Genomic DNA, 17,176 nt, shown 5'->3' with positions numbered 1-17,176 from the left:
GATCTAGACTCCGAGTTCCTTTTGTGGGCGAGGGGTAGTGAAGGGGGGTGATGGAAAGCTCCTAGGAGGCCCGGGATTCAGGTGCGGAGGCTGCGGAGAGGACCTTAGGACCCAGCGCGCCGGGAGCGCGCGGCGGCCGGGCCGCGCGCGCGGCGCGTGAGGTGAGGGGGAGGGCGCGGCTGTCTCTCCAGCCAGGGACCGCCTCGCGTCCAGCCGCATCTCGGGGGGCGGGGCCGAGCCTCCGGGCCGCAGTGCGATTGGCGGAGGCGCGCGGGTGACGCCGACGGCGGTGCGAGACCCCGCCCCTCCCGCCGGGCCCGCCCCCGAGCGCGCCCCGGCGGGTCGGCAGCCTCGCTCTGGCTTGGCTCGCGCCGCGCTCCCGCGCCGAGCCCGCGCGTCAATCGCTTCCGAGCCGCGGCTGCAGGGGCGGCGGGCGGCATCCAGCAGAGCGCGCCGACGACCCGGGGAGGCGGCGGTGTCCGCGGGCTTCGCGTGAGGAGGCCAGGAGCCCAGAGACTCGCGCGGCGCGATGGCCCCCATCGGCCTCAAGGCGGTGGTCGGAGAGAGTAAGTGGAGTCGGGTTTCCTCCCCGCAGGCGGCGGCTACGGCTGCCCGGGGGAAGCGGGCTCGGTACCTGCCCGCAGCTCGCCCCCCGCCCCCCGCCTGCCCGCTGCCTCCGCTCTCGCCTCTCGCTCCCCGCTCGGCCTGAGGCTCCCGGGTTGGGAGGGTCCCGTTATCCCGGCGCCGCCTTCTGCGGAGGGAAGTCCCTCCCGGCCTCCTGCGGCCCTCGTCCCTTCTTCCCCCGCTCTGCTCTTCCCGCATTCCTCCTCCTCCCCCCGCCCCCCCCGCCTTCGCCGCATCCCTGACCCCTCATCGCAGCCCTCCCCTCTTCGCCCCATCCCTCCCTTCGGTCTTTACCTGCATCTCCCTCCACCCCCATCGCTCCACGTCTCCCCCTTCACTTCGCCTTTCACCCCCACTGCGGCCTGTTATCCTCCCCTCCATCCCCCTCCGTCACCCCGAGTGCCTTCTCCCCATTTCCCCCTCTCCTTCCCCTCGCCTTATTTATTCCCCCAAGCTCCTCGATTCCACTCCTCTTTCCATCCTCAGTCCCTCCCTCTTTCCCACCCTCCTCCTTGGAGTCGTGACGAGCCAGATCTCGGCCTGCGTCCTCCTGCCCGCTTCCCTCTAGATCCCTCCCCGGGAGCCGGAGCCGCGGTCCCCGGCCGCAGTGATCCACCTGGGAGCGGCGGCTCCGCGCGCCGCGGGTCTCTGGCGCACCGCTCGCTCGCCCAGGGGCCAACTCCTGGCAGCGGGAGAGAAAGCCTGTTTGTTTCCAAAGGCTTCGCTCTGCCGAGGCCGAGGCCACCCGGCTCCTCCTCCCAAGCCGGGGTCTTGGCTTCGAGGGCGGGGTCTTCTCAGGGTCCTGAACCGTCTTCAATCACCTGGGAGACAGGGAGAGCTCTAGGATGCGCCGGAGGAGTGGCCCTGCCCAGCACCGCAGTCTGCGGTCTGCCTGTTCGCAGGATTCAGCCGGGGCTTGATTTCGGGCCGTGCCAACCCCTCTTGCAGGGAGGAAATGGTCGTTCTTGGGTTTGGATGAAAGGCTCGACTTAAATGGATTTTTTTTAAAAAATGGATGATGGAGATTGTGGGGCTGCAGCGGAGTGAGGGCTGACGGTGGTCATATTTGGAAAACGGCGTCTCTGGCGCTAAAGAAGCTTGGCGATCTTGTGTAGGCAAATAGTGCCTCTTCAATATTTTGCCCGTTATCTTTAACAGAAAACGGGAGAGGACTGCTGTGGGTTTTGCCGTCTTTTTTGGAATCGAGAGAGAATTAAAAGTGGACTTTTCTCTGTGGGAGAGGATAAGAAAGGAAATAGAAGAAAAATGGTGGAAATGACCGTTTCCTTTCCAACTATTCTCTCCGATTAGAGCAATTCCTCTCTTTTTGGCTGTCAGATTGGATTTTTGACTGTGATGGTCCTTTGGGGCATCACTGTATCTTCTTATTCGGTCTTTACGTTGATATATACAAAATTTTCCCAGTTATACAACCTTATCTGACCTATTACTCCAGGAGAAAATTGTTATAAACACTGAAACCCAAATGAGCAAGTTTTTTTAAAAAGTGCCCACGACAACACCTGCCTACCCCATTCGGTAAAGGTTCCAAATCACGTACGTTCTATTTTAAAGGCCAATAAAAGCGCTTAGGACTGGAAGGACCCCTAGGGATCTTCTAATGTCAATACCCTCATTTTACCCGTGGGAAAGAAATGGAGGCTCAGAGCAGTTAAATGACTTGCCAAAATCAGCGTTAATTAATTTCCTAAAACCTGGTGTCCATTTCCTTGCAACATTAGTTAATAATAATAATAATAATAATAACCTTCTTCATTTTTCTAGGTATACCATTTCCTTCCAATATGCTTTCTAAAGGGTTGTGAAATATGGAATGTTCTGTTGAATGTTACATTCTTTCTAATGTTATATTCGAATAAGGTGCTTTAAAAACAGAATTCTTGAAGCAAGTGTTCTGGAAATCACATTTCTGTGTTCTTTTACTGTAATGCTTGTTCATGCAGGTAACCCCCCCCCCCCAACAGCTTTTTTTAGAAGCAAGTATCAAAAAACACCAATATGCCATATGGTCAGAATTTATTTTCTGAAATAAAGCCACTGTTTACAAAAAAAAAAAAAAGCTAATTTTACATAAAATTGGTGAATGTGTAAACAGCATTCTATTTCTATAACAATTGAGTTAGGTAAAAATTTTGGAAAAAATATTTTTGCAATTCTTTGTCAGTGACATAAAGGATTCTGTTAACTTTGACTCCTAATTTTGGAAGGGTTTCTAGCTTTGCTTTTTTCCTTTAAAAAAATAAACCAAAGATTTTTTTAACCAACGTCCCAGTTTAAACATCACCTTCACAACCTGGTCTTCCCAATCTAAAAATTAACACCTCATAGTCACTGTTTATCATACTCCCTAATTTTATTTTTTTCATTGCACTTAAAATTATATGAAGTGATGTTATTTAGTTTTTGGGGTGGTTTTTTGCTTTTGATACTTGTTTGATTGTTTCATCCCCTTGAATGTTGCTTCTGGGAGAGCATGGGTCTTTATCTAATATATTCATCCCTGTTCAGTTCAGTTCAGTTAAGTTCAGTTACTCAGTCGTATCCGACTCTTTGCGACCCCATGGACTGCAGCACGCCAGGCCTCCCTATCCATCACCAACTCCCAGAGTTTACTCAGACTCATGTCCATTGAGTCGATGATGCCATCCAACCATCTCATCCTCTGTCATCCCCTTCTCCCACCTTCAGTCTTTCCCAGCATCAGGGTCTTTTCAGATGAGTCAGTTCTTCACATCAGGTGGCCAAAGTATTAGAGCTTCAGCTTCAGGATCAGTCCTTCCTGTGAATATTCAGGACTGATCTCCTTTAGGATGGACTGGTTGGATCTCCTTGCAGTCCAAGGGACTCTCAAGAGTCTTCTCCAACACCACAATTCAAAAGCATCAATTCTTGGGCACTCAGCTTTCTTTATAGTCCAACTCTCACATCCATACATGACTACATGATTCATCCCTGTATCCCATACCAAAAATTGTCGGTGGCTGGTCATAGTTAGCTGTCAATAGATATTCATAGAATGAACCAGTGTTTTTAAGGATATGATCAAGAGCAAGATAAATGTAGTTTGTGGCTTCCTGTCATATCTTTCCTGCCGTATCTTTCAATGGACATGAGTGAGTAAGCTACAGGAGTTGGGGATGGACAGGGAGGCCTGGTGCGCTGCAGTCCATGGGATCGCAAAGAGTCGGACACGACTGACCGACTGAACTGAACTGAGCAGGGATGAATATATTAGATAAAGACCCATGCTCAGTGGGTGACAATAGGTACAGGTACAACAAAAGTAGAGGATATGGGTCAGTGTTAGCTGTTCATTCAACGAAGATCTGTTGAGAGCCTGGTAGGAATTATGTGGTGATACAGGGACACTCAAACACGGGGCCATCTCACACTGTCATGACAGACACAGACAGTCCTGTGCCCCCTTTCCTGTCACTCTGCTGACACGCTTAGGGTATAACCAGTTATCGTGCTTCTTTGTGTTGGTCTCACCCAACTAAACCAGAAGCTCTTTGAGGGGAGAATAGGATCTCCTCTTACTCTTAAATCTGTCTTTAGTATGACAGTTAGTACTTTGTCCTCGTAAATGTTGGGTGAATGTTGGATGCATCTTTATGTATAGTGATTCAGAGAAAGAACTCTGGATTTGGACCACCTGGAATAAAATTCTGGTCTAGGCTTTGGGAAATAATAGAATCCTTTTTTGCCTCAGTTTCTCCATCTATAAAATCGGTAATAATAGCACCTACCTTGTGTGGTTCTATGAGTTTTAAAAGAAATAGTGCAGGTATAGCATCTAATACAGTTCTTGATGCTTTTGAACTATGGTGCTGTAGAAGACTCTTGAGAATCCCTTGGACAGCAAGGAGACCAAACCAGCCAATCCAAAAGGAAATCATCCATGAATCTTCATTGGAAGGGCTGATGCTGAAGCTCCAATACTTTGGCCACCTGATGTGAACAGCTGACTCATTGGAAAAGACCCTGATGCTGGGAAAAATTGAGGGCAGGAGGAGAAGGGGGTGACAGAGAATGAGATGGTTGGATGGCATCATTGACTCAATGTACATGAGTTTGAGCAAACCTGGGGAGATAGTGGAGGACAGAGGAGCCTGGTGTGCTGCATGCAGTCCATGGGGTCGCAAAGAGTCGGACACAGCTTAGCTAGCGACTGAACAACAAAACAGTTCTTTTAGTCAATCTTATCGTTATGACAAGATCTACAAGAGTGTCAGTACAAGTGTTAGAGGATTTCAAGAAGAGATAGGCTACCTATATCCTGTGGGGCCACGGTTTTGGGGGAGAAAGTGAAGTCTTGGGTAAACTTCCTGTGTGAGGTGCAGATGAGCTGGAAAATGGAAGAATAGACCTGAAGAACATATGGATGATTAATAACCACATCCAACTTTTGTTTGCCATTCTGCTCATTTCTTTACTTTTTCCCCTTTAATTTCTTTCTATAAATGTAGGGTTTTGTTTGTTTTTTCTGCTTTCTACTTTGTAAAGAGATTGCAAGAGAAAGGAGAATTTCATTCCCCCTTCCGCCCCGCTAGGCATTCTATGTCTGCTGCTGCTGCTGCTGCTAAGTTGCTTCAGTCATGTCGAACTCTGTGTGACCCCATAGACGGCAGCCCTCCAGGCTCCGCCGTCCCTGGGATTCTCCAGGCAAGAACACTGGAGTGGGTTGCCATTTCCTTCTCCAATGCATGAAAGTGAAAAGTGAAAGTGAAGTCGCTCAGTCGTGTCCGACTCTTAGCGACCCCATGGACTGCAGTCTACCAGGCTCCTCTGCCCGTGGGATTTTCCAGGCAAGAGGACTGGAGTGGGTTGCCATTGCCTTCTCCGATTCTGTGTCTACGTCATGTTAATGGATGATGCTTCAGTTATGTCAATCCATGCCGTAATTTACAAATCCAAATCTTACTCTTGTTCCCTGAAGTTTTGTCAGAGTGTTTCAAAGATTCAAGAGTTACAAAAGGTACTGCTTTTCTTGTTTCCTAACTATTAGCAGTTTCTCCCCATGTTAGTTTATAAGAATCACATTCTTTGGGAAGAGAATGTAGTTTCATTTTTGCAGGAGAGTGTGGGTACATAAAATGCATACCTTTTTCAGATGGGACCATGAGTCATAGGATGTGTCAGAAGTTGAGAGAACACCTAAATTGAAGCAATTTTCATTCATTCTTATACTTTTTTTAAAAAACGAAACCTTGGATAGCATACAAATAATTTAAGTGTATTTTGAAATATATTAAATTCATGTTGTGTTTTTTCAATTTTAAGGTATAATTTCATAGGTCTTCCCTGGTGGCTCAGTGGTAAAAGAACCCACCTGCCAAGCAGGAGACGTGGGTTCCAGCCCTGATTGCCTGGAGAAGGAAAGGGCAACCTACCCCAATATTCTTGCCTGGGAAATCCCATGGACAGAGGAACCTGGCAGGCTACAGTTCATGGGGTTGTGAAAGAGGTCGGCATGACTTAGCAGCTAAACAACAACAACAAAATAATTTGCCTAAGTAAAATTTACCCTTCTTAGTGAACAGTTCTTCAAATTTCAGATTTACCTGCTGTCATATGACCACCACAGTAATCAAAATACAGAACAGGTCATCACTCCCTGAATTCCCTTGTGCTACCACCCCAAGCCCCTGGTGAGCACTGAATGTCCTAACAGTGGAGGCATACCGTACATAGCTTTTTGAATGTGCCTTCTTTAACTTAACATAAGGCATTTGAGAATCATCAATATTGTATGTATCTGTAGTTTGCTCCTTCTCATTGCTGGCTGCTCTTCTGTTGTATGAATATGTAACAATTTGTTTCTCCATTCCTCAGCTTAAGGACATTTGAATTATTCCAGCTCTGGGCAATTGCAAGTGCTTCTATAATGTTTCTAGAAACATTCACAGGTTTTCTATGAACATATCACTTGGAGATATATATATATATACATACTTCGGTTCAGTTCAGTTCAGTCGCTCAGTCGTGTCCAACTCTTTGTGACCCCATGAATCATAGGGGTGGGATTAATAGGTTATGTGGTAAGTGTGTATTTAACCTTACAAGAAGTTGTCAAATTATTTTCCAGAGTGGCTGTAACCATTTTACAGTTTTAACTAGCATCCTTGTTAGTCCTTGGTATTGTCAGTTTAAAAAATTTTAGCCCTTTTCCTAGTTAGTTGTATCTAATGATTTTAATTTTCATTTTTCTAATGACTAATGGTGTTAAGCATTTCTTGTATTTATTTGCCATATGTATCTTCTTTGGTGGAACATCTAAATCTTTTGCATATTTTTTATTGGTTTGTCTGTTTTCTTATTGATTTTTGAGGGGTTTTCTATGCATTCTGGGTCTTTGTCAGATACATGAATTACAAATATTTTCTCACAGTTTGTGACATGTCTTTTTATTCTATTAACAGTATTTTTCAAATAGAAGAAATTCTAAGTTTTTATGAAGTCCAGTTTATCCATTTTTTCTTTTATGAATTGTACTTTTGGTATCCTATCTAAGAAATCTTTACATAATCCAAATTCACAAAGATTTTTTTCCTGTATTTTCATGTGGATGTTTTATAGTTTTAGGCTTTATATTTAGTCTTTGATCTATTTTGAGTTAATCTTTTATATTGTGAATTATGATCAAATTTCATTTTTGTGTATATGTAAATGTTTTTTTCATTTTTGTGTACATGTAAATATTTTTGTGAGTGTCCAGTTGTTCCAACACCATTTGTTGAAAAGACTATCCTTTTTCTTCATTGAATTGTCTTTGTTCTTTGTTGAGAATCAATTGACCATCTTTGGGTGGGTCTATTTTTGGACTCCTTGTTCTGTTTCTTTGATCTGTATGTATGCTTTCACTAATCCACTATGACTCAATTACTATAGCTTTAAAGTAAGACTGGAAACCAGATATTTTGAGTCTTCCAGCTTTGTTTTTCTTTTTCAAAATTGGCTTTGTTCTTTTAGTTCATTTGCTTTTCCATGTAAATTTTAGAATGAGCTTGTTGATTTCTATTTAAAAAATTCTTCTGGGATTCTGTTCGGAATTGTCTTGAATCTGTAGATCAGTTTAAGAATTGACATTTAAAGTTTACTTTTAGTATTTTAGTTTCTTTTCTATATTTCAGAGTGAAAATAAAAATTCTTAGCTTAACAAATAAGGGAGCAACAGTATGGTAAGGAGAATTGCAGATACTTTACCACAGTTGCAGAATACAAAGTCATTTTATAAAATTATATTGTATGTCTATATACTAGCAATGAACAATTAGAAATTGAAATCTAAATTAGTATCATTTAGAGTAGAACAAAAAACATGAAACACTTGGGTGTAAATCAAAAAGAATGTGTTCCAGATCTGCATGCTGAAAGCTACATGATGAAAGATATCAAAGCTTAAATAAATGAAAAGATATACTATGTTCATGGATTTAAAAAATTTATGCTATATTTATTATTTTTGTAATGTGTTTTCATTCTCTTGGGTAGATACCTAGGAATAGAATTGCTGGGAAATGTAACTAACTTTCTGAGGCCCTGCTAAATTGTTTTCCAAAGTGACTGCACCACTAGTAGTGTATGAGGGTTCCTTTTTCATAATATCCTTAGCAGCACATGTTATTATCTGTCTTTTTTTTATTATAGTCATCCTAGTTGTTGTGAAGTGGTATCCCATTGTGGTTTTGATTTGCATTTCCTTAATGGCTAGTGATACTGAACATTTTTTCATGGACTTGTTGACCATTTATGGCTTCCCTGATGGCTCAAGTGGTAAAGAATCTGCCTGCAATACGGGAGACCTGGCTTCCATCCCTGGACTGGGAAGATCCCCTGCAGAAGGGAATGGCTACCCACTCCAGTATTCTTGCCTGGAGAATTCCATGAACAGAGGAGCCTGGTAGGTTACAGTCCGTGGGATAGAAAAGAGTCAGACACAACTCAGTGACTAACACTTTCACTTTCATTGACCTTATGTATCTTCTTTGGAGAGGTGTCTACACAAACACTTTGCCCATTTTTAAATTAGATTGTTCAATTTGCATTTTAATCCACATGTTATTTTCATTCGAAATTACTGTTTTTACTCTATCTTTTAAATGTAAAGGTGGAAAGCCTCAATGAATAAGTATACACTTCAATCTGACCAGTTTGCCTATTTCTTTAATCTTCTACCTTCTTTATTTTTCTGTGTAGTTTTAGTAAAAACAACTTATTCTTGTTATAACTGTCATCCTGTGCCCTTTTAGACAGTTCATTTAAATTTTAAAAATTGTTGAATGCTCTAACTGAATCTTCATTCCGAGTTTATTAATTAAAAGTGTCATATTTTTGAAATGCCTCCCTTTTTAAAAGGATTCTAATATGGTAGTCTTACAGTTAATATAAGTCATTTGTTAGTTACAATTGTGATAAGAATTACAGTGAATACAAGGCACTAGTCTGGGAGATTAGAGAAAGCTTCCCTAAGGGAGTGACATCCAAGTTACTTCCTTTCAGTTCCAGCTTATTTTGAGTTTTTGTTTTGTTTTGTTTGTTTTTTTAAATTTATTTTCAATTGAAGTATAATGGCTTCCCAGTGTTGTGCTGGTTTCTGCTATACAACATTGTGAATCAGCCGTAAGTATACATTTATCTCCTCCCTCTCTCCCACCCACCCCCAAATTTGTTTTGTTTTTAAAATCAGGATTAACTACTGGTGTAGTTTCTTTTGAAATGACCATATAGTTTTTCTCATTTAATCTAGTAATGTAATATAATTAATTATAATATTGAGCCATCATTATATTCTGAAATAAACTTTCTTGACACACACACACTGTTTTTCAGGAGTGAGAAATTCTGATGCAGAATTTATTCTGCTTATTATTTTGCTTATTAAATTCTGCTTAGTATTTTCGCATCTATATTCATTTGTATTGGAGTCTTCTTGCTGCTCTTTGATCATTCCAAGTATGTTCCCACCTCAGGGCTTTGCATCTGTTGTTACCTGTGTCTGAAATGTTCTTCTTTCACACATCTACGTGCTTGTTCCCTTAAGTCCTTTAAGTCCCTAGTCAAAGGCCACCTCACCAGTGAGCTCTGCTCTGATTATATAAAATTGAAATTTATATAATTTTCATCCCCCTCACCATGCTGAATTGTCAAATCTGACATTTCACACTTACTGTTTTATTTGTTTGCTTATCCTGCCCTCCACCAGCCAAATTTAAGTTCTATAAGAGCATAGACTTGTTTTATTCATTGCTATATCCCCAGCATCTAAAATAGTGCTGGTCCATAGTGGGCACTCAATAAATATTTGGAATGAACAACTAAATACTATGTATTTTATATATATATATATATATATATACACACACACACACACACACACACACACACACACATACTTAACATATATATGTATATATGTAATTCCTCTGTCTCTCCCTCTCTCTCTCTTTCATCTTTTTCAGATCTTCTGCATCAGAATTTCTCACTTTTTCAATGAATTGAATTGGGAAGTTTCTTATCATTTTGTGTGTTCCAGAATAGATCAAATAACATGGACATTCCTTTTCCTGAATGTTAGGAATGATTTATTCATAAAAAATTTTGAATTTGCTGCTTTTTAGAGGAAAGAGGATAAATATTTGCCAGTCTTTTAAATGTATTTGATTACTATTTATTTATTCAGGCTCCCTGCTGCTTCTTGAATCAATTTTGGCAATTTACATTTTCTTACAAAAATAGGCCTTTCAACCTAAAATTCTCAAATTTATTAACATTGAACTAGATTTGTATAATTTAAAAAATATCTTCTACAGCAGTAGTTGTGATCTCTTTTCTCATTCTACACTGTTAGTAGTAGTATTTTCATGGAAAAAGAGATTTGTCTGTTTTGTCTTTTGGAAAAATCTGTTTCTTCCTTCTGTGGTGTGTGTCTGTGTGTATGTGTTCGTATTCTAATTTCTTGAATCAAACACTTGGTTATTTTTTTTCTAATAAAAGCATCTAAGGATATGACTTCATTTGAGTACAGCTTTGGCTGAATCCCATACGCTCCCTACAACCCCTCCCAAGTCTCTTAACATGCAGTATTCTTTGTTGTGAACTAACTGTTACTCTTGTGATGGGGTGATAAGTAGTTTAATCTGGGGTAAAATTTCCTTAAGAAGTGGTTTGGGACTCAGGGATCATCCATGTGTTACCCATCAGATGTAAGAGAGCGTATCTGCCACAAAGGGCTTTTTGAATGTGCACTAAAAGATTTTCCCTCTGGTGTTCTTGGCACACAGCACCTCTTAGACAAACAGGTGTTTGGCTGCTAATGAAGAATCTTTTCTTTAGTGGAGTAGTCAGACTAAATCCTATAGTTATCACTGGCAACTCAATGGCCATAAATCATGAACCTTAGTCCTGTGGCTTGCCTCTATGAGAAGTGCTTGTAGAATCCCCAAGGCCATCCTCTGATTTGAGTGTTCCAATCAATTGCTTCTGAGCAGGTCTGTTGCTGGAACTAAAGTTAGGGTGAGATAGCCAAGACTTTTTTTTTTAATCTTTTTTTGGCTGTGCTGGGTCTTCCTTGCTGCGCACAGGCTGTCCTTGCAGCATGTGGGTCTCTGTAGTTGTAGCTTGTAGGCTTAGTTGCCCCTTGGCATGTGGGATCTTAGTTCCCCAACCAGGGATCAAACCCACATTCCCTGCATTGGAAGGCAGATTCTTAACCCCTGGACCACCAAGGAAGTCATCAAGACTTCATTTGAATTTCAGCGAGTATGAGTTTTACTTGCTTATTGTCGCCAGGCTTTTTTATTATTATTATTAAAAAAATTTCTTTTAATCAATGAGAAGTGGTGTTGTGGAGTGCAAAGAGTTCTAGTCAGACAAAACATCCAGCTGACAGGCCCAGTTCCAACCCCTAGTGACTGGGTAACCTGGACATGTTATTTAACCTCTTTTTCAATTGCAAATTCTAATCCCAGCATCACAGAATTCTTTTAAGACTTGCATTAGATAATAATACAAACAATTACTCAGAAAACAATAAGTCACTATAAGGGGTTGTTATTATTTTACAGTTATAATTACTGAGATAAGCTTGTCTGCTCAAGGTTATGAATAAAACCTTAGCAGAGTCAAGGAGGCATATATCTTATAGTTTTGATAGACACAGGATCTGATAATTGCCAGGTAGCAGCTAGCTGTTGCCCACTCAGTGCTCTTTGGAAAAGTTTGTCTTGGTTAAAACAATTGCTTCTGAGATACACTGATCTGATCTTAATATATGTCTCTGGGGCTCCAGAATAAGAACTACTAATGGCTCGAATTACATGCTGTCACAGAGCAGATCTCCAATATTCCTTTCCTTGTGTTTCTTACAGGCCATTGACATTACACTTTAAATGTCTACTAATGATTTGGCCTGAGAGCTGAACTTGCAGGAAGTGAATGAGATATTAAGTAATTATCATACTAGGAAAGCTTATTTTATTCTTAGGAACAAAAAAAATTTAGAGAGATATGGAAAAAAGCAGAGGAAAACAAACAAAATTTTAAAAAATCATTAGAGGACTTCTCTGATGGTACAGTGGATAAGAATTCACCTGCCAATGCAGGGGACACAGGTTCGATCCCCGATCTGAGAATATCCCAGAGCCCGCAGAGCAAGCCCGTGTACCACAGCTACTGAGCCTGTGCTCTGGAGCACACGAGCCACAAATACCAAGCCATCCTGCTGTAGCTACTGAAGTCTGCTGGCCCTAGAGCCTGTGTTCCACAGCAAGAGAAGCCACCACAATGAGAAGTCCATGTAGCAATGAAGACCCAGTGCAACCAAATAAAAAAAAAAAAAAAAAAAAGACTTTAGAAAAAAATTTGTGCCTAGTTGTGAAGAGACAGGTTTAAATCAGACTCTCCAGCAGTCAGTCCTTGTTCAGAGGACTGCTGAGATGTCAGAGAAACCCAAGACCATATGTCATGGCTTGTTTCCATTTCATCATGTTTCTGAGGCCTCTGGGACCAAATGTTTTTGTTCATTTAACCAATATTTCTGCACTCTCTCCTATGTGCCAGAAGCTGTGTTGAGGGCACCAGAGGTGGTAGTGTATGAGGAGACCTGGTCCTAGGGAAATTCACACAGGCCATGGTAATACATCGGGTAAACACCTTAAGAGGGGGCACTGTGGTGTGATGATGTTACAGCACATGGCAGAGCCCCCAAAGAGGCCAAGGGAGACCTGGAGGAGGTTGGGGGAGCTGGCCAGGAGGAGGGTGATATTGACGGGGTCTGGGGGAGAGTAAGTCCCGTAGAGAAGTGTCTAGGTTTGGCAAGAATATGAGAAAGGTTCAGCCTGGCTGGAGCTGAGGGAGTATGCAGACAGGAGATGGAGACATGCTCAGGGCTTTCTGTCCTTACGAAGGACCTATATGCCTATTCCGAGCACTGGGAAGCCACTGAAGGCTTTTGGTTGGGGAGAGACATGCTTTGGTTCTGGTTGAGAAAGACCTCGAGTTACTGTGTGGAGACTGGATGGAGGGTTGGGTTAGGAGCTATGGTGGTGATGGGGATCACTGCCAGGGGTGGAGCAGTAGTGGCAGGTGGAGAGAAGTAAAGGGACCTGAAGGTGTCTTTGGAGGTAGAAACATCAGGTTATGGTGATCGATTGAATGCAGAGGGTGAAGAGATGGCGTTGGGGAAGATTCCCAGTTTTCTGGCTTCTGCAGCCCATGAGTAGGCCGTGCTGTTCACTGAGATGAATGAAGGAGAAGAAACAGGTTTGCTGGGAAAGGTTCCCTTTCGTAGGTGCTGTGTTTCTGGTGCCTATGGACTGTCTAAGCGCAGGCATGCAGGAGGTCTGGACCAGACACTGGGGTTGGGGTGTCCTCAGGTGTTGGAAGCTGTAGGAGTGGATCAGATCACAGAGGAAGGGGTGCAGGGTGAAATGAGGGCCTGGGATCTCCCACTCCCCATCCCGGAGGATTCTGATATTTACACCCAGGCACAAGAAGAGTAGCCAGCGGGGCTTGAGAGGCCAAGGCTACCAAACAGCGTCTCCAATTTGGTGACTCCCCGGGCCCACCCTCAGATTGTCCCAGAGCACACCTGAGGCTTCATTCAGCGATGAAATCTCTACTCTCCAGGCTGGGGGGCTTAGCAGCTGGAAACTTTTCAGGACTTCTCATCGTGGTGTTTCCCCTGTGTCTTAAAGTCAGACCCTGGCTATCTGAACCTCATTGTTCAGGATTGTTTTAAGGAGGAAAGAGGAAATGATTGTAGCCAGTTGTAATGCAAGGCTCTGAGGATTTGTGTGTTATGCTGTGTCAAGATGCCATCAAATCATAGTCTTAGCTCTGGGAAGAAATCGTAGGAGCATCTGGTCCAGACTCATTCGGAGCAGGAAGTTGAGTTGTCCTTGTCTGCTGGATGAATGACATTGGCAGGTCTTCCTTATCCGTGGCTGTTGAGGAAAGACAGTATTATTTTCATGTTCTGTGCCAGCGTAGATTCACAATGAGGGATAAGCTACTAGGAGTGCTACAATAATGAGGGCGGGAAGGTTGCTTATACCGTGCTTAGAGGGAGCTCAGGACTTTCCAGCTGATTCTAATCCAGTCTCAGATGATCCTCATGAACTTCCTTAATGGCAGTAGGAACAAAGCCACTTCTGTTTGTCAGCTGAGGGCAGAAGGGAGACCCTTTAGGCTTAGATGGTCTTCAGAGCACCTACTCTGGGAGTGACAGGGTGAAGAAAGCTTGTTGACCCTCTTCTCTCATAGATTTTTTTTCACCCATCTTCCTGAGCATTGGTGTAGCCAGGAGGCAAAGGAGAGAGGCTTTTCCCTGGTCCCTGGACACATGGGTATTGTTGGTACTAGTTGCTAGGGATTTGAAGAAAATAAAACAGTGCTGAACAAGAGACTCCCTCTGCTCCATGTGAGTTTCACACTATAGGCTTTCAATAGTAGACTACTGTGAGACAAACCACTTAAAATTACTCAGTCGATAGATCTCAGCATGTTTCGGATAAAAGTGCTTCAGGATTTTAAGATGAGGCAATCAGGTGGTCACTGAGAGTTTTCAAATTTGCTTTAGCTCATATAATCTTGCCGGGGGGATCACGTTGAACTTAAATGTTTTCATTGCATCATGGGGTTGTCTCTGTCTCTTTCTCCTACTTATCTTTTAAGGAACTTTGAAACTCGAGTTAGAGTAATAAGCTTTGTCAAGCTTTCACTGAGACTTAAAGATCTGGTCAGTTTCTTATGGAGAGGAATCCTCATTTTTCCTCTGCCCCAATCCCTTATTAAGAAAAATTTCCAACATACTGGAGAGTTGAAAGAATAGTATAATGATTACCCGTCTACCTTCTACCTGGATTTCACAACTGTTAACCTTTTTCCATCTTTGTTTTTATCTCTCTACATGAATGCTTTTTGTTAAAAGTTAAGGTTACATGTTAGACATTGCAGAAGAAAATATGAGTATACTTGAAGTCAAAGCAACAGAAACTATTCAGAGGGAAACATAGAAAAAAGATCAAGGGAATTAAAGCAAGAGAGTATCAACAAGATGGGAGACAGTATGAAGGAGCCTAGTACATATAAAGATGAAAAGAATGGGAGGATCAGAGATACTCTTTGAAGAAGTGTTAGCTGAACATTTTCCAAATTTGATGAGTGCTATGAACTTTCAGATGTAAGAGGTTCAGTGAATGTCAGGCATAAGCAATGTGAAGAAATCTATACCGCAACATACCATACACCAAATTGCTTAAAAGCAGTAATAATAATAATAAAAATTTGATTAGCCAGAGAGCAGAAACATTGTGTACAGAAGAGTGATAAAGATGGCACCATATTTCTTGTCAGAATCAATGTAAGCTAGAAGACAGCAGAGGCACTGAAAAATACAAAATATTAATCTAGAATTTTATACCCAGAGAATATATCCCTCAGCAACAAATCAAGGTAAACATTTTCCAAAAAGTTGAAAGAATTCGTCACCAACAGATCTGCACTGCACAAAATGATACCACAGAGGAACCTGGTTCCACACAGCAGAATGAAGAGCACTGGACATGGTAACCATGCAATAAAAATAAAGTCACGTTCCTGCAGCGACTGGCCGCCTTCCTTCACTGCAGCCCCGTTGACCCTGGACTTCCGTTCACCATTCTCCTGGGCTTTTTCTCACCTCTCTTGTTTTGAATTGTCCTGTCTCCTGTATTTCATGTCTTCCTTTCTTGGCTTACTCTGCTATTTTGGTGAAGCTTCTGAGAAAAGGGAGGTAGTTTCATTGAAACCTTGCATGTCTGAAAATACCTGTTTTAATCTGATGTCTGAAAATATCTATTTTATCTGATGGCACAGAGGGGCGTAGAACTCTACCTTGGAGGTTGTTTGCCTTTAGACTTTTGGAAACTTGGCTCCGCTGTCATCTTAATTTTCATTGCTGCCTTGAAGGTACTTTTGAAGTCATTGACTTCCTGATCTTTTATACATGCCCCGTATCATCTCCTCTGAAACTTTCACTGTATCCTGGTGTTCTGGACTTTCATAGAAGTTTGCCTCGATACTTGTCTGTTCTTATCCATTGTGCAAGACCAGGGTCAGGAAACTTTTTCTATAGAGGGCTGTGTGTTTAAATATTTCCATTTTTGTGGCTCATCTGTGATCTCTGCTGCTGCTTCTTTTCCGTCTACTCCTTTAAAATTGTAAAGGTAATTCTTAGCTTAAGGTCTGTACAGAAACAAGCAGCAGGCTGAATTTGGCCCATGGGCCACAGGTAGGGGAAGGAGAGGGTGGGACGAATTGAGAGAGTAGCGTTGAAACTACTACCATGTGTTAACCATGTGTTAACTAGCTAGTGGGAGGTTGCTTTATAACACAGCTCATCCCAGTGCTTTGTGATGAGCTTGAGGGGTGGGCTGGGGGAGGGGATGGGAAGGAGGTTCAGGAGGAAGGGATATATGTATACTTATGGCTGATTCACGTTGTTATGCAGCAGGAACCAGCAAAACATTGTAAAGCAGTTATCCTCCAATTAAAAATAAATTTTTAAAACTTTTGGTCATCCCAAATCCAGGAATTTCATGCTGAATTAACTCATTAGTTCACTGTGAAGCAGGAAATCAAGTGAAGCGTAAAGTCATTGTTTCTGATACTGGGTATCCCCTCCTGGACCCCAATATACACCCTCAATGGAGTGGTCTTTGGCCCAGAATATTTTGCTGAATTACAGTTTGGAGAGACAGATTTCACCAGTCATCTCTCCCCTACTCATCCCCTAGTGGAAGACTGGGCAAAGGGCACTGGCCCAATGTGGAAACAACTCATATTCTGAAGGCAGTCTTCAAATCATGCCTAGGTAAATGAGGAGGGGGCAAAGATAGCCCACCTGTGCATTTTGGTGCAAGTAGACAGCCAGAGAGAATTGCCTCTGGTCTAGGCAATTTGAGCAAAAAAGAGAAACAAAAACAAAAACAGAAAACTCTACACAGGAACTTTGTAAACATTTTATATGGAAAAATGACAGAATTGTGGA

At 42.5% G+C, this 17,176-nt stretch overlaps 1 protein-coding gene across 1 annotated transcript in view; it reads left to right on the top strand.

Annotated features, from left to right (window-relative positions):
• Positions 1–336: 336 nt before the first annotated feature.
• The window catches only part of STXBP1 (syntaxin binding protein 1), a 67,447-nt gene continuing 50,607 nt past the window's right edge, over positions 337–17,176 (top strand). The window contains exon 1 of the mRNA XM_065928404.1: positions 337–566. Within this exon, the coding sequence (XP_065784476.1) occupies positions 530–566 (37 nt within the window). The 5' untranslated portion in view covers positions 337–529. The remainder of the gene's footprint in view (positions 567–17,176) is intronic.

This window comes from Muntiacus reevesi, chromosome 3 (assembly GCF_963930625.1).
Source record: "Muntiacus reevesi chromosome 3, mMunRee1.1, whole genome shotgun sequence".
Lineage (NCBI taxonomy): Eukaryota > Metazoa > Chordata > Mammalia > Artiodactyla > Cervidae > Muntiacus > Muntiacus reevesi.
The sequence above is the reverse complement of the archived record's forward strand: the minus strand, read 5'-3'. Positions and strand labels throughout refer to the sequence as shown.